At 36.7% G+C, this 17,885-nt stretch overlaps 5 protein-coding genes across 6 annotated transcripts in view; 4 read left to right on the top strand and 1 right to left on the bottom strand.

Moving 5' to 3' along the window:
- Window positions 1–17,885, top strand: part of LOC125801164 (zinc finger protein 585A-like) — a 232,278-nt gene that overhangs the window by 123,594 nt on the left and 90,799 nt on the right. Inside the window, exon 2 of one of the 2 annotated variants that reach the window (XM_049477396.1) lies at window positions 5,630–7,464. The exons of the other annotated variant lie outside the window; for it this stretch is intronic. Within the exon in view, the coding sequence (XP_049333353.1) occupies window positions 5,776–7,335 (1,560 nt within the window). The 5' untranslated portion in view covers window positions 5,630–5,775 and the 3' untranslated portion in view covers window positions 7,336–7,464. Of the gene's footprint in view, window positions 1–5,629; window positions 7,465–17,885 lie in introns of those variants that run through there. 2 annotated transcript variants of the gene reach the window in all.
- Window positions 1–17,885, bottom strand: part of LOC125801154 (zinc finger protein 239-like) — a 195,642-nt gene that overhangs the window by 99,345 nt on the left and 78,412 nt on the right. The window lies entirely within an intron of this gene.
- Window positions 1–17,885, top strand: part of LOC125801168 (zinc finger protein 271-like) — a 262,528-nt gene that overhangs the window by 73,789 nt on the left and 170,854 nt on the right. The window lies entirely within an intron of this gene.
- LOC125801377 (zinc finger protein 239-like) overlaps window positions 4,141–17,885 on the top strand; it is a 503,775-nt gene continuing 490,030 nt past the window's right edge. The window contains exon 1 of the mRNA XM_049478001.1: window positions 4,141–4,184. The gene's annotated coding sequence lies outside the window, so the exon portion shown is untranslated. The remainder of the gene's footprint in view (window positions 4,185–17,885) is intronic.
- The window catches only part of LOC111188541 (zinc finger protein 271-like), a 141,405-nt gene continuing 127,667 nt past the window's right edge, over window positions 4,148–17,885 (top strand). The window contains exon 1 of the mRNA XM_049477562.1: window positions 4,148–4,184. The gene's annotated coding sequence lies outside the window, so the exon portion shown is untranslated. The remainder of the gene's footprint in view (window positions 4,185–17,885) is intronic.

The following is a 17,885-nucleotide window of genomic DNA, read 5'->3' on the forward strand; positions in this document are numbered from 1 at the left end:
CTGTGGGTTCATTATTTCATAACAGGTCATTGTTGCCCTTTCTATGTGTGTGTTATAACTGACTATTAATGATTTTTAAGACATTTACATCCTAATTAGTAACCATTAATAAACTAATTGTAAACCATTTATAAACCCTTTATAAAGGTAGTCTTATTTTAAAGTGGTACCACAAAATTAGTCCCCCGTATGGTTATAGTGTATTTTCACAGCATTATTTAACACTATGTTTTTCATAGCTAATTTCAACCCGGATGCAAGCCACTAGAGATGGGCCTGTTCCTGTTGGTGAACTGATCTTAGAAGAAGAGGGAAAGCACCACGAGGTGGCGCTGTGGAGAGAGGCAGCGCTGGCAGAACTTGCCCTCTTGCAGCTTACAGAAATTACACATCTGAATATTGTGAGGTAAATTATTACTGCAGCTGTTTAAAGGAGGTGGTGTTAATGTTGTTATGGTTGTGTGTTGAGTTGTTTCAAGGGCAAAGCAAACTCACATTGTTATACAAGATGTACACTGATTACTTTAGATTACATTAAAGTGTCATTTCTTCCGTGCTGTCCCAGGAAATATTGACAAATGAGAAATACTGTAATTTTTCGGTATTCAACTGTTTAATGGTGAAAACTGGAAAAAATATTTTTACTTGCAGAAACCTGAGAAAAAAACAGAAGAGGGATTGTGGTGGTTGGAGTCTCTGTGGGAAGCAACACCACTCTCCTTTTGACAGAAGATATGGAGAAGCTCATCGTTCCACACAATGTACTGATCAGCTAATTAAGCGCCTTCCAATCATCGTAAACATTTCCTATGAGGGAGGCGTTATTTGTTCTATTGACAGCCCAGCTTTTACAGAGGCATAAGGCCTTAAAAATGTCTTTTCACATACTAATCCAGTTCTAATCTGACCCATAATCTGTTTGTTTTTCCATCCCCTGTTTTCTCCTTTTCAGTTTAGGGGAGAAGTTATATACATGGACTTCATTTGTAGTCAATAACTAGTATAAACTTTTGTTGAATAGCCCACCTCCGATCTCCCCCAACATTCCGAAATACAGTGCGATAGTTTATATACACAGATAGTTTATATACACAATACCTTCAGCTAGTCAAGCCACAATAAGTCAACTGACAAGAAATGCTTAAAAATGCATAAATATTATAGAGATATTTTCAGCAACAACTGGAAAGTTATGCATTTCCCCGACATTAATTTTCAGACCTTTCCTGGCTTAACTACGACAAGGAACTGTGTGTATAAGAGTGCTTTAATCTAGGCACTGTGTGTATAAACAGTGTTTTTAATAAACTATCTGTAGGAACTGTGTGTATAAACAGTGTTTTTAATAAACTATCTGTAGGAACTGTGTATAAACATTGTTTTTAATAAACTATCTGTAGGAACTGTGTATAAACAGTGTTTTTAATAAACTATCTGTAGGCACTGTGTGTATAAACAGTGTTTTTAATAAACTAATCTGTAGGCACTGTGTGTATAAACAGTGTTTTTAATAAACTATCTGTGTACTTTTAAAGTTCTCACTGCCTTGCTTTAAATGTCATCATCCTTGGAATTCTACCAGTGAAGTGTGGAGCTACTTTGAGTTTGTTGTTAATGGTGTAAAAATAGTGATTTTTTTTTGTATGGGTTAAGCTGTCACGAAGTGAGGGGCGGGATGGACGTAAGTGCAAATATATATTTTATTTAAACAAACAAGATAAATCAAAACAAACAAAACGCGGGATGGATGATATCAAACTAGAAACACAGACTAAGAAACTAAGACTAGGAAACATACAGGCAGCAAGGATACATACAGGATACAGGATACTGGATACAAGATACAAAATACAAAGGATACAAAAGACTCGACACTGAACATTCAAACAGACGGGCTTAAATACATGAGGAGAGTGAGAAACACCTGGGCTAGGATGACGAGGGGGCGGGGTTACAGACAAGACACAGGTGAGAACACTAATAGCTAGGGCAGGGCTGGGGCGGAGCTAGGGTGGAGACAGGTACAAAAACCACAACACAAGCACATGGCTGGGAAACATGACAGGTAAACAGAGGGGCAGGAGCACTTAGGGAACAAACGAGGGAGAAACAGAAGACAGACATGGGCTAAGGTGTTACATAAGCTATGCCCCTATCACTAGCATTGTGGTCTATTGGGAGCATTAGCTAACAGCGCTGTATTTCAGAATGCTGGGGAGAACAGAGGTGGGCTATTCAACAAATGTTTGTATTTGTTATCATGATTCACTACACCCTAAGTCCATTTCAGTTCACCCTTAACAACAAACTATTCTGCTATCTGAACTTTTTTTGTTCCATATTTTTCATTCTGTTGTTCACTTGTGTTTTTGCCTTGGAAAAGTGTTTATTTATTAAGCCAATTGCACTACCTCACATCATACTACACACACAGATGTTCATATCTATGTACAACAATGAAATACTTATATAATTAAATTGTTAAAATAAAAACACATTTTTGTGCATTATATTTATTGTTTTATTTTGTTCTTTTTTTGTATATTAAAAAAAAGTTATTGCTGGAAATGAATCAATCTGCTGTCAACTTCAGGAAGCTTCGGTTGATTCATCACTTCAGAACAACCTCAATGTACAATGTACAAAAGTTATAAGTCACTCAGATTTAGGAGACTCGGTTAGTCTTATTTAGAAAATGTTGACCATACATTTATTATGATATAAAATTGTAAAATGTGAAGTTTTAAAAACAGTTAGGTTTAGTTATTCTTGTGATTCGACTCCTACTGATTCATTGAACAGAATAAAGTGAAGCTTGTGCAACTGGAAAGTTATTCAGCTCTTTCTGAGGTAAGATGTGGTGGATATGGTGGTGATAAATTACGATATTATAAAGTCACTTTTCATATTGTATGGGAATAAGTAATGTTTATGTGATGTATGATAATATGGAATATGTTTATTTGTATATCATGTATTTATGGTGATACGTTTTTTATTATTATACGTTTATTCGTTGATAATCTCAGAGGCTCACTTTGTGGCTGCTTGCTAGCTTTCTAGTTATAATTACCAAACATGAACGCTAGCCAACACCTAAACGCGGTTCTCTTTCAGAAAAAATACCTTCAATGTCTTTAATTGATACTCGGATGTACAAATTAAGATCATTCAAGTTTTCAAAGAGGTAAAACCCGCTTTCAGTGTCTAGCCATAATAAGAGAAAGTGAGCAGCTAGCCATAGCTCACTTTATCTCAGTCCTAGGCTGTATTCGAAATGGCATACTACTATACTGCATACTGCACTAGTATGTACTGCATACTACACACCGCCCAGTATGTAGTATTCAGTAATGCAACACTTTTGATTGTAGTACCCTACACGGTCCCGTGACACACCAGTCAGTGCTCTGTAGTGCTCCGAATTCCTCAGAGTGAGTTGTAAACAGAAAGAACATGAAAAATGTCCTACCTTTTCATTATCAAGACTAATGAGATCTGCATACTGTCCAGAACTGCAATTGCTGCTTTAATTTTAGAGTTTAATGTAAGTGCAGTTAACCCAATTCTAACAACCATTTAGCAGCAGCCCCCACAACCCAAGTATGTTCCAGTTATATTTAAATATGTTTTCCTATTTATTTTAGTAGATTACTATTTTCATCTATGTAAATACCAACAAGAAGAAAACATTTAAACAAACTCTCATTCATATTTACACAATCTCAACAATAAAAGAAATGAGACAAGTTGCATCACCGCAGAGATAATTATTAAAGCTTATAAACTGCAGTTTTAATCCATTTAAATGAGCTCTGGGTGTAACTCCAGCATCAGTAGCAGTAATGCTAGTAAATCTACTGAATAAAAACATTAGTTTTAGAAAATGGAAATATAGAGGTACGTTTTCTTTCCTATTTTAGTGAAATACTTTGTTCTACTTTGTAAAACTAAAGGAAAACTCCAGAGAAGTAGTTATACAGTGTTTTAAATGAGAGTTTTAGCTGTTTAGCTCCATTCAGCTCCATGCATTGAGGACTCCCTCGCGGGCTCCCTCTAGCGGTGATGGGGTATAATGTGATATAGCGGGGAGGGGGCGGGGCTCTACATAACCCGGATGACGCTGAGCTTCCGGGGACTGTAGCTGGAGCGGAGGAAGAGCAGGATCAGCTGAACTACAGAAGGTACGGAGAAGTTTCTCTCTCTCTCTCTCTCTCTCTCTCTCTCTCTCTCTCTCTCTCTTTTCAACACGCTGTTCTACATTCACTCCTACACCCACACCACCTTCAGCACCTTCAGCATGTGCAGCATTTACACCACCAGCACTGGATCTTCTCCTAGCTCTGCTCAGCAGTCTGCAGTAGGGGGTCGGGGAGCTGGGGATGGGGGGGCTTTACAGATCATACACAGGATAACGGAAGCTCACACTCCTGCCCCCCCTCCCCCACATCACTAACACACACCTGAGATAAATCAGTTCTGTGGAAATTCCTTTTTAAGTTTGTGTGATTAGTCTCTACACATTTCTTAGTTACACTAATTTAGTTTAGTTTAGTTAATTTTCCTTTACTTAATCCGGTTCCACCACAACAGTTGCTGGTAAGTCATGTGACTCTTCCGTCAAAATAAAAGTCCACTTGTAAAATATTAAATGTAAGAATGAAAGATTTAGTGATTATAGTGAGGAAAAGTTCAGGCAAGAAGAGGAATTTCACAAGTAACATTTATTAGCTTACTGATTTAACAGAAAACTTGCTATTTCACTGTAATAACAAACACAAATATTAGCAAATTACAACATCTTTAGCCCCGCTGTTTTTAAGAAATCCCAGTTAAACCATTACTGTGGAATACAGTCTCCAGCTGCTCTTTTGCTGATACTTTAATAATGATGATAATAATAATAATAACAAAAACATGAATTTGATAATAATAATAATAAGAAGAAGAAGAAGAATCACACTTTGAGCAACTTGACAAAAATACACAATTAAACATTTGTGTAAGAGGTTAAAAAGACTACAAAAATTATTGAAAAAGAACTACATAAAATAATATGAATTCTTACAAATTGTTATAATTGTGTTAACCTTTAGTAAACAAAAGAGACTCTTATGTTTTACACTCCTGTTGGAGGTTGGTTGATGTGTTGTAACAGTAAAAAGGTCATTATTTTGCTGTGATTTTATTTTGAACTACAATTCCCTGCACCAACAAGACAACTGCATCGGATCAACATTTCCAAAAAACACATCTTGAACTCAGGAGCGCATATCACTGTTAGCCTGAAGCCAGTGTGGTGGAAAATAATGAACTGTTATCAGGAGTTGTTAAAAAAAAAAAAATCAGGTTTGTGAAGCATTGATTTGGATTAATGTATTTGGTTAATGTGTGGAAACTTTTATAAATTGGTTTAAAGGAAAAAGCTTTGGACATCATCTGTCGTGATGAAGAACAAATCAAGCATCGGCAATGTGATTTGAACCAATGTGTGTCGTTTTTTCGGCACACACCTCAAAGCTTCAGATTAAAGGGTAACATCACTCACTTAGAATGACTTAGAATCTCTTTAGTTAATTGACCTGCTTTTATTTTAATATTCAATGGCATTTTTCTTTGTGTTTTCCAGAAATTAAAATATTTTCCTGAAATTCATCACCAACAACCAGGATATTTAACTAAGAGCAAAGTTAAACTGCTGAAAGAGGTAAAGCAGAACTCTTCCTGAAGAATCTCCAGAACACGCAGAAATTGTTTGCTACATTTAAAAGACAAATGAAGCCAAGTCCCGACATGGAGAAACATCAGCACTCTGTCAAGAGTTTTACCAAACAGAGTGATCTCAAAAAACACCAGCGCATTCACACAGGAGAGAGACCACATCACTGCTCAGACTGTGGGAAGAGTTTTACTAAACAGAGTAATCTCAAAAGTCACCAGCGCATTCACACAGGAGTAAAACCATATCACTGCTCAGACTGTGGGAAGAGCTTTAATCGACTGGAGACTGTCAAACGGCATCAGCACATTCACACAGAAGAGAAACCATATCACTGCTCAGACTGTAGGAAGAGTTTTATTACACAGAGTAAACTTAAAATACATCAGCGCATTCACACAGGAGAGAAACCTTATTACTGCTCAGACTGTGGGAAGAGCTTTAATCGACTGGAGACTGTCAAACGGCATCAGCGCATTCACACAGGAGAGAAACCGCATCACTGCTCGGACTGTGGGAAGAGTTTTACTGAACAGAGTGCTCTCAAAATACACCAGCGCATTCACACAGGAGAGAAACCGCATCACTGCTCGGACTGTGGGAAGAGTTTTAATCAACAGAGTGCTCTCAAAATACACCAGCGCATTCACACAGGAGAGAAACCGCATCACTGCTCGGACTGTGGGAAGAGTTTTACTGAACAGAGTAATCTCAAACTGCATCAGCGCATTCACACAGGAGAGAAACCGTATCACTGTTCAGACTGTAGGAAGAGTTTTACTACACAGATTAATCTCAAAATACACCAGCGCATTCACACAGGAGAGAAACCGTATCACTGCTCAGACTGTGGGAGGAGTTTTAATCAACAGAGTAATCTCCAACGACACCAGCGCATTCACACAGGAGAGAAACCGTATCACTGCTCAGACTGTGGGAAGAGTTTTACTACACAGAGTAAACTCAAAATACATCAGCACATTCACACAGGAGAGAAACCGTATCACTGCTCAGACTGTGGGAAGAGTTTTACTACACAGAGTGATCTCAAAAAACACCAGCGCATTCACACAGGAGAGAAACCGTATTACTGTTTCGACTGTGGGAAGAGTTTTACTCAACAGAGTGATCTCAAAATACATCAGCGCATTCACACAGGAGAGAAACCGTATTACTGCTCAGACTGTGGGAAGTGTTTTACTACACAGAGTAAAGTCAAAATTCATCAGCGCATTCACACAGGAGAGAAACCGTGTCAATGCCCAGACTGTGGGGGGAGTTTTAATCGACAGAGTACTCTCAAAAATCACCAGCGCATTCACACAGGAGAGAAACCGTATCACTGCTCAGACTGTGGGAGGAGTTTTAATCGACAGAGTACTCTCAAAAGTCACCAGCGCATTCACACAGGAGAGAAACCATATCACTGCTCAGACTGTGGGAAGAGTTTTACTACCCAGAGTGATCTCAAAATACACCAGCGCATTCACACAGGAGAGAAACCATATCACTGCTCAGACTGTGGGAAGAGTTTTACTACACAGAGTCATCTCAAAAAACACCAGCGCATTCACACAGGAGAGAAAAATGTCCCAAATTTGTCCCATGGCAATTAAAAGCGCAAATCATAAATTCCACCAGAAACAAATATGAACTGTATTTAACAATGGATTTTACAGGTTCAGCAAAACTATTCTTATCCAGGGATGATGTGTATAGAATTCCATGTTATGTTTGTATGTCTTGTAAGTTTGAATATTCCAGGACATTCTTTGTGAGACAGAGCTCAGTTTTTAGGTTAGTTACTGTTGCGCAGTAAGGTTACAGGCTCATTCACTCCCTCTGCTGGTGTTCTTGTTTGTCTATGGTTCAGTCCAATTAAAAATCTGTTACTATAGAGGGATATAGAGGGATATTTGGTTGTGTTGTATTACTCAAGTTTTATACTCTCTTATCTTTTCCTTATTGAATATTAAATGTTGCTTATGGTTTTTTTAATCTCCAAAGTTACTAAGAATATCCAAATAATGTAGTTTCTTACTTGTTTTTATCCAGTACAAACTATTATCTTTGTATTACTTCACCTCTGTATTTACCCATGTGTGTTTTTAATAAACGGCTCTTATATTGCAGATCTCCAGTCTCATTGTGTTTTCTCAACACATGTTTGACATGAAACCTATAGGCCTGAGATGGTCATATCCAGTTATATTAAGACTATGGTAATGTAATGTAATGTAACTATGCATAACCAGTCATATTAAGACTATGCTTGAAGTGCAAACAGAGACAGAATATGTTTTAAGCACAGTACAGTCTTGTTGGTCACTCTGTTACCGTCTGTCACTCTGTTAAAAGTAGCAGAAGCATCTTCTATGCCAGGAGTATTTAATTAGAATTCAGAATGATCCAGTTATACAAAATTCCTCGCCTGTCTCTCTGTCGCACTCGGCGTGACTTTAGTTTTCGTCCGTTCTCGTTTTTCCGCCCATTCTTGCCCAGGCTCACTATCTCCTTATAAAGGCGTTTTTTCACGGCCATGTCCCAATTCAACAGCCGGAGCAGCTCTGATTGACTGAAGAGAGTGGTTGGTGATATTACCTCACACGTGATTGGTCTGTGATTTACTGCGCCTCAAAGCGTGTATACAATTAAATCCTTCTCAATAGGTTTGGGTCCGGACCCGGACCACGGTCCGCCTGTGACCTCTGTTCTATGCAAATTCCCCGAATTTTCCTCTTCTGCTCACTGCTCAACCACCAAACTCGCTGCTACTGTGTTGCCAGTTGCCAGTGTTGTATCTTAAAAAGTCCACACTAAACTGTGAGAGGTTTAAGCTTGACGAGAAATATCGTCACGTCTTAATCTCGTGAGATCTCGTGCCACGATACAGGATTTGCTATTTTACTGACCAAATGTATAAACAAAGCATTTCCTGTTTTACTGTCTATTGTTATTGTTAGCTAGCCTAGCTAAATGTATAAATGTAGCATTTGCTGTTTTAATGACTATTATTATTGTTTGCTAGCTAGCTAAATGTTCAAATATGCAGTTTGCTGATTTACTGAACATTATTATTGGTAGCTAGCCTAACTAAATGTCCAAACAACAGTGTTTGCTGTTTTACTGACCATTATTATTGGTAGTTAGCCTAGCTAAATGTACAAACAAAGCAGTTTAACAGTGTTTTACGGCCGGTATTTATTTATTTTTTATTTCTTGCATATTTTTTTTCTTAAATGTAATTTGTATTCTCTTTCAAGCATTCATTCGGTATCTCAGTATGGGATACCTCTCGCATATTCCTCATGTAGCCCCGGCTAATATATATATATATATATATATATATATATATATAGCACCTTTAGATTTTACGACTGTGAGATAAAACAGATAATACAAATAAAACTGACATAAACTACAAAGTGAAATACACAAGTTAGTGGAAAATTAACACTACATATACATATAATACAGAATAAGATACAGAAATAATTTTAACTATACATGCAGAAAAAAATATGTAATAAAGTAAAAAATAAAGGAAAGTAATGCTTAATCTTCCTTTGTTAATTTTGATTTATGTGGTAACTAATATGTGGAAGGAAGAAAAGCTTGCGCATTTACTAACAATTCCCTACTTTACCACATGATGCCACTAATTCCCGCTCTCTCCGCACACTTTTGAAGGCATACGCATGCCTTAAACCTTGCTTAAATGTACGCTCGTTTTCACACCAAGTATTTCTTTATAAATCACAATTCTTGCGTGAGATGTTGCTCACGCACATTTCTGCCCTCTTTTTATGCGTACGCACTCTTTATAAATGAGGCCCCTGCTCTTTATGAGGCTTTGATTCAGCAGTAGATTCTCTCCTGTCAGATTCCTGTCAACATTAGCCTGTTAGCAGCTAACAGAGTTAGCAGTGAATTAGCTCTCTTTCTCTTATACTGTTTAATAAACTGAGAAAAGCACGAATAATTTATGGGTAAATTTATGAGATTAAACTAATTCAGATTTAATTAGTATAATTAAAGGCTGATTTTTGGTAAGTTAGGAAAAAGCTGAATTAGCTAGCTTCCTAGTGTTGGCTAAGCTAGCTACTGAATGTACCCAAAGTTTCTGAGGAGAAAGAGCATTTATTTTCTGTTTTCTGTGACCTAGAAAGGTTTTTAAACGGTTTGGAGGAACTAATTGCCACCATTCTAACAATTCTACAAATTACTATCTGTTTTAAGCTAATTTGCCTCAGTAAGAGTAAATTATCCTCAAATTTTACCTCAGTTTATTTAATTGTTAGCGTTTACTAGCTAACAGATTTAACGTTTATTTACACAGGTCTTAAACTTAAATTTAGTTGTTTTTTTAAAACATTACTCACACCTTCACTGTTTCTTATAATTCATATATTCTTTTCTCTACAGTGTACAAATCAGTGAGTCTTGGTGAATGTTTCTGTTCTTATTATGGTAAATAGGGCCTGCAGAGATTTAATAGAAGAATCTGTTCTTTAGAACATAATGTTTTATATCATTATTAGAAGCACAAACACACCTGAGATTATTTATATTTATTTATATTTTACAATTACTGTTACAAAGAGCCAAGATGTTAACTACTTTATTTTAGTGTGGAATGTTTCAGCTAGCAACTTTAGGTAATTTGAACTACTTTATTTCAGTGTGGAATCTTTATAGCTAGCTAGGTTAGCTAATATTAACTACTTTATTTCAGTGTGTAATGTTTTAGCTATCTAGGTTAGCTAATGTTAACTTTATTTCAGAGTGAAAAGATTTAGCTAGCTACGTTAGCTAATGTTAACTACATTATTTCAGTGTGGAATGTTTCAGCTAGCTACTTTAGGTAATTTTAACTACTTTATTTCAGTGTGGAATCTTTATAGCTAGCTAGGTTAGCTAATATTAACTACTTTATTTCAGTGCGGAATGTTTTAGCTAGCTACGTTAGCTAATGTTAACTACATTATTTCAGTGTGGAATGTTTCAGCTAGCTACTTCAGGTAATTTTAACTACTTTATTTCAGTGTGGAATCTTTATAGCTAGCTAGGTTAGCTAATATTAATTACTTTATTTCAGTGTGTACTGTTTCAGCTAGCTACTTTAGGTAATTTTAACAATTTATTTCAGTGTGGGATGTTTTAGCTATCTAGGTTAGCTAATGTTAACTTTATTTCAGAGTGAAAAGATTTAGCTAGCTACGTTATCTAATGTTAACTACATTATTTCAGTGTGGAATGTTTCAGCTAGCTACTTTAGGTAATTTTAACTACTTTATTTCAGTGTGGAATCTTTATAGCTAGCTAGGTTAGCTAATATTAATTACTTTATTTCAGTGTGTACTGTTTGAGTTAGCTACTTTAGGTAATTTTAACAATTTATTTCAGTGTGGGATGTTTTAGCTAGCTAGGTTAGCTAATGTTAACTTTATTTCAAAGTGAAAAGATTTAGCTAGCTACATTAGCTAATGTTAACTACTTTATTTCAGTGTGTAATGTTTCAGCTAGCAACTTTAGGTAATTTGAATTACTTTATTTCAGTGTGGAAGGTTTTAGCTAGCTAATGTTAACTACTTTATTTAAGTGTGGAATGTTTTAGCTTGCTAGGTTAGCTAATGTTAACTTTATTTCAGAGTGAAAAGATTTAGCTAGCTACGTTAGCTAATGTTAACTACTCTATTTCAGTGTGGAATGTTTTAGCTAGCTAGGCTAGCTAATGTTAACTACATTATTTCAGTGTGGAATGTTTCAGCTAGCTACTTTAGGTAATTTTAACTACTTTGTTTCAGTGTGTAATGTTTTAGCTAGCTAGGTTAGCTAATGTTAACTACTTTATTTCAGAGTGAAAAAATTTAGCTAGCTATGTTAGCTAATGGTAACTACTTTATTTCAGTGTGTAATGTTTCAGCTAGCAACTTTAGGTAATTTGAACTACTTTATTTCAGTGCGGAATGTTTTAGCTAGCTACGTTAGCTAATGTTAACTACTTTATTTCAGTGTGGAATGTTTTAGCTAGCTAGGTTAGCTAATATTAATTACTTTATTTCAGTGTGTAATGTTTCAGCTAGCAACTTTAGGTAATTTTAACAATTTATTTCAGTGTGGGGTGTTTTAGCTATCTAGGTTAGCTAATATTAACTACTTTATTTTAGTGTGTACTGTTTCAGCTAGCTACTTTAGGTAATTTTAACTACTTTGTTTCAGTGAGTAATGTTTTAGCTAGCTAATTTAGGTCATTGTACTACTACTTTATTTCAGTGTGGAATGTTTTGGCTAGCTACGTTAGCTAATGTTAACTACATTATTTCTGTGTGGAATGTTTCAGCTAGCTACTTTAGGTCATTTTAACTACTTTATTTCAGTGTGGGATGTTTTAGCTAGCTAGGTTAGCTAATGTTAACTACTTTATGTCAGAGTGAAAAAATTTAGCTAGCTACGTTAGCTAATGTTAACTACTTTATTTCAGTGTGTAACGTTTCAGCGAGCAACTTTAGGTAATTTGAACTACTTTATTTCAGTGTGGAATCTTTATAGCTAGCTAGTTTAGCTAATATTAACTACTTTATTTCAGTGTGGAATGTTTAAGCTAGCTAGGTTAGCTAATATTAACTACTTTATTTCAGTGTGGAATGTTTTAGCTAGCTAATGTTAACTACTTTATTTAAGTGTGGAATGTTTTAGCTTGCTAGGTTAGCTAATGTTAACTTTATTTCAGAGTGAAAAGATTTAGCTAGCTACGTTAGCTAATGTTAACTACATTATTTCAGTGTGGAATGTTTCAGCTAGCTACTTTAGGTAATTTTAACTACTTTATTTCAGTGTGGGATGTTTTAGCTAGCTAGGTTAGCTAATGTTAACTACTTTATTTCAGAGTGAAAAAATTTAGCTAGCTACGTTAGCTTATGACAGGGGTGCACAACTTCTTTTGACCAAGGGCCTATTTCACATTAACACCTAGACCAGAGGGCCACACATTTTTACAGGGGTCTCCACACAAATTTGGAATACATTGTTTTACTATGCTACTATTGCATAATATCAGCTACTTACAAGAAATGTCTTGGTCAATGGGAGATATTGCAGCGCCGTTCTGACACAAGCTGATTAATGTCAGGCTCCAGTGAGGTGGTTGCAAGTCTGAGCACCGCCTGTAGGTTCTCATCAGTTAGTCTTGTCCGCAGGGGAGATTTATTCAGCTTCATCAAGGAAAACATCTGTTCACAAATGTAAGTGCTTCCAAACATGGAGATCCACTTCTGTGCATTAGCAAAAAGGTTTGGAAACTGTTCCCTGTCCAAGGATTGATAAAACTCTAGGAGAGGCATCTCCCTGTGCTTGGTTCTCATTGCAGTGGAGCACTTCAGTTCAATTATTTCAAGTTGTAATTCACCAGGTACAGTTTCAGTATCTACAGAGAATGGATCAGCAAGTAGTTGGAGTGTAGCCTGTTCATTTCTGAACTGCCCAAATCTTGCACTGAATGCCAGCTTCAAGTCTTCAAGTACACAGCTGTGTCGACTCCAGTTATAGTTCTTGTGAGCAAAGGCCTCTTGGCATGTAGGAAAATGTGTCAGATTTCCTTTCTTTAACTGGGTTGCAAAAAGATTCAGTTTCATTTCAAATGCACAGACAGCTTCAAACAAGTGGCAAATCAATCTGTCTTTTCCCTGCAGTTTCAAATTAAGCTCATTTAAGAGTCCAGTTAGGTCTGTCAAAAAGGCTAGATCAGCAATCCAGTCAGTGTTTTCCATGACCAACGTGTCCTTTCCCTTCTGCTCTAGGAACAGCTTGATTTCATTTCGCAGTGCAAAAAATATTTTCAAAACATTGCCCCTACTGAGCCATCTCACCTCTGTGTGGTAGATAACATCCCCGTAGGCTGCACTTATGTCTTCCAGAAAAGACTGAAATTCTCGGTGGTTTAGTGATCTTGCACGGATGAAATTAACAGCAGATACAACAAAGTCCATTATCTGTTTAAACTGCAAATGTTTTCCACACAGTGCCTCTTGGTGAATTATGCAGTGATAGTGTTTCAGTTCTGCTGCTTGGTCTGGTCCTAAATGCCTCTTCAGATGTCCTATAAAACCATTCGTCTCACCAACCATGGAGGGGGCACCATCGGTTGTTACAGCTGATAGCTTGCTCCACGGTAAATTCAGGTTCTCCACTGCAGTTTTAAATGCATTGAAAATTTCAAATCCAGTTGTTCTACCATACAAGGGCACTAATGCTGCAAGTTCTTGATAGACTTGGCAGGTGCCAGTGACACCACGGATGAATATTGAGAGCTGTGCTGTGTCGGTGTTGTCTGTGCTCTCGTCCAAAGCAGCAGAAAAATAAGTGACGTCGTTTATCCTGCTTTGTAACTGGCAGTATGAATTACTGGACAAATCAACAATTCGCCGCTGAATGGTTGTTCTCGAAAGACTAATGTTTTTAAATGCATCTTTGGCCTCTGGGAAAATGACATCACAAGCCTCCAACATACAGTCTTTAACAAATTCTCCATCAATAAACGGGCGAGCAGATTTTGCTACGAGGTTAGCAATCCTGTAGCTAGCAATGGTACAGGCTTCGGACTCCTTTCGTCTCTTTTCAAACACGCCTTGTTGACTCACCAGTTGCTTTTTTAGTGCTTCAATCTTTTGCTTCCTGTCCTCACCTTGGAGATCGGCGAGTTTTGGGTGTTTTGTTTCGTAATGCCTGCGTAAATTATATTCCTTTGCCACGGCCACGCATTCCAAGCACACCAGACACGAGAAAACAGCACTGCTTGTTTCATAAAAAAAGTACTTGGATGTCCATTCGGGGTTAAATTTCCTATGTTCGAGATCCACTTTTCTTTTTTTACTCGTACTTGGTTTGGACAAAGACATGATACTGCTGAAGTAAGTCGTATTTTCCTATTTTAGTCACCTTTTGTTTATGTAGTCCCGTTTTTTGCTGCCGGAAAAAAAGACAGAATTGCGCGCTTCAGCGGATGGTGATGGCTACGGGCGGGAGATTGAGTTAAGTTTCGGAACGTCAACACTAGGCGGCAGTGTTCCGCGATGTCATCAAACTTCCCAATAAATTTAAAGTGACAGCATTATTTATTTAAAATGCATCAGCACTTACTTTAGCGGGCCGGACTGACAGTTTTAGCGGGCCGTATCTGGCCCTGGCTTATGGTAACTACTTTATTTCAGTGTGTAATGTTTCAGCTAGCAACTTTAGGTAATTTGAACTACTTTATTTCAGTGTGGAATCTTTATAGCTAGCTAGGTTAGCTAATATTAACTACTTTATTTCAGTGTGGAATGTTTTAGCTTGCTAGGTTAGCTAATATTAATTACTTTATTTCAGTGTGTACTGTTTCAGCTAGCTACTTTAGGTAATTTTAACAATTTATTTCAGTGTGGGATGTTTTAGCTAGCTAGGTTAGCTAATGTTAACTTTATTTCAAAGTGAAAAGATTTAGCTAGCTACATTAGCTAATGTTAACTACTTTATTTCAGTGTGTAATGTTTCAGCTAGCAACTTTAGGTAATTTGAACTACTTTATTTCAGTGTGGAATCTTTATAGCTAGCTAGGTTAGCTAATGGTAACTACTTTATTTCAGTGTGGAATGTTTTAGCTAGCTAGGTTAGCTAATATTAATTACTTTATTTCAGTGTGTACTGTTTCAGCTAGCTACTTTATGTAATTTTAACAATTTATTTCAGTGTGGGATGTTTTAGCTATCTAGGTTAGCTAATATTAACTACTTTATTTTAGTGTGGGATGTTTTAGCTAGCTAGGTTAGCTAATGTTAACTTTATTTCAAAGTGAAAAGATTTAGCTAGCTACATTAGCTAATGTTAACTACTTTATTTTAGTGTGGGATGTTTTAGCTAGCTACATTAGCTAATGTTAACTACTTTATTTCAGTGTGTAATGTTTCAGCTAGCTACTTTAGGTAATTTTAACTACTTTGTTTCAGTGAGTAATGTTTTAGCTAGCTAATTTAGGTAATTTTAACTACTTTGTTTACATGTGGAAGGTTTTAGCTAGCTAGATTAGCTAACGTTAACTACTTTATTTCAGAGTGGAAAGATTAAGCCAGCTAGGTTAGCTAATGTTAAATACTGTATTTCAGTGTGTAATGTTTAGTAAAGCCAGGCGGACACTGTGCGATTTTTTTAATCGGATGCGTTCTGGAGAGCTCAAACAGCACGTTTGAATCGTTTGTCGTGTATGAACAACGCCTGCGATTCATCTGCACACACTGTACGGTCCGACTGACCTGCTGCGACGGGGGAGCTTACACTGCACGTCTAAACGCAGCCCGTAGGCGGAGCTTTCTTTGCGTACAAACTCTCGCTTCAACACAACGCCTTGCAAAAGAAAGCGCTTAGCTTTGCTTATTTGTGCCCTGTTGTGCGCTGAAAGTCCACGGAAGAGACGTACATGGACTCGCAGGTGGCTGAGGCGACGTGGACTCTACGGGTTGTCCGTTTTACAGAAGGAGAGCGCATAGAAAAATGACTGCGCGTCAGGCTGCGAAAGAAACACCAGCAGCTTAAATAAAATAAAATAATTTTATTTTTTATTCTGTTTATTGTTTATGTAAAAACTGGTTTTGCAACACTGAATATTAAACAAGCAATCGGTTATTCACACTGGATAGGGACCCTCATTTACAGTGCCGCTGAGCATTAACAGTTTAAAAGGGATTAATAATATATATAAAAAATAGGAATAAAAACTGACATTTATTATAGACGAATAAAATATATACGTAAAAAAGGAAAAATAGGACCTTAAAAAAAGATCATAAAAATTGACATAAAAGGGAAAAAAATTATATCTTATGAAGATATATATTTAATGATTTGATTAATAAAAGAAGAAAAATAATTTAAATGAATAAATAAAAAATATAAAATATAAACTCATTAAAAATTCGTTTAAAATAACCCAGGCTTTCTGCAGAATAATCAAAGTTTCAGTTAGTTTCAGTTCCAAATCATGAAAACAGCTCACCAAAACCTCAAACTATTCTTTATATTTGACTATATTTACTTACAGGTCCTTTGCTTGTACTTACAGGCCCTTACTTATTTTTATTCAACTGAACTGAGTTCCTGTAGCCTCGCGCTGAATTCAGCTCCGCGCTGCGAAAGAGAGCGAGAGAGAGGCGCAGCGCATTTTGTCTGATTTATCTTGATTAATTATCAGTACATTTATTAGCTTTAGTAAGTTTAATAGCACTAATTTTACTGCACTTCTCCGACCTTATTTATTAAAACGTTTATTTTAGAAGACAGAGGTTATTATGCGGGCAATGCCGCGCGCAATGCCACGCGCTGCGCTAAGCTGGCTTTGCGTGGCTAATATTCTGGAGCACTGGACGAGATTTTAATTAATAAATTAACATATTTATAATTTTAATGAATTTGCCCTGGCGAAAAGAAACGAATTATAAAATATAGCTTTATATTTCTGTGCATGTTTTAAGTTTTATATAATTGACGGGCAGCACCAGAGGCTGACAATGTGCTTTATTTTTCAGATATAATAGCAAAGTGAAATAAAATAAATTTATGTTTGTCAAAGATATTTTCTCTTTTAATTTTTCTTTTCAAAAACTCCAGCTATTGACTGAGAATAAGCATCTGTTGAAATTCTTAAACAGCAGAATGCCTGTGTCTGCTATATTAAGCTATAAGTCTGTGTACCGAACATAAATATAAATCCTTATAACTGACAGAAATAAATATGACTAATAATTATTTATAGTTACTGTGCAGATTTTTGGGAAAACAGGTCGTGACGTTAAGAAATCGGCCCGCAAAACAGCTCACACTGTGAGACAAGCGACCAAAATTTCTGGCATGTCAGAAATCCCTGGTCGCGTCCGACTGCTCATTCGCAGCTCCTATGGGCAATTAATCGGACATCGCTTCCCCTCTCACACTGCACGACAAACGACGCACGATCAAGCTAAAATTCGGCCCGATCATGAAATTCAGTCGCATCCGACCAGATCGGGCTTAAAATCGGGCTAAAATCGCACAGTGTCCGCCTGGCTTAAGATTGAGTAGCTAATATCAACTACTTTATTTCAGAGTGGAATGTTTTAGCTAGGTAGGTTAGCTAATGTGAACTACATTATTTCAGTGT

This window comes from Astyanax mexicanus, chromosome 4, assembly GCF_023375975.1.
Source record: "Astyanax mexicanus isolate ESR-SI-001 chromosome 4, AstMex3_surface, whole genome shotgun sequence".
In the NCBI taxonomy this organism is placed as follows: Eukaryota; Metazoa; Chordata; class Actinopteri; order Characiformes; family Acestrorhamphidae; genus Astyanax; species Astyanax mexicanus.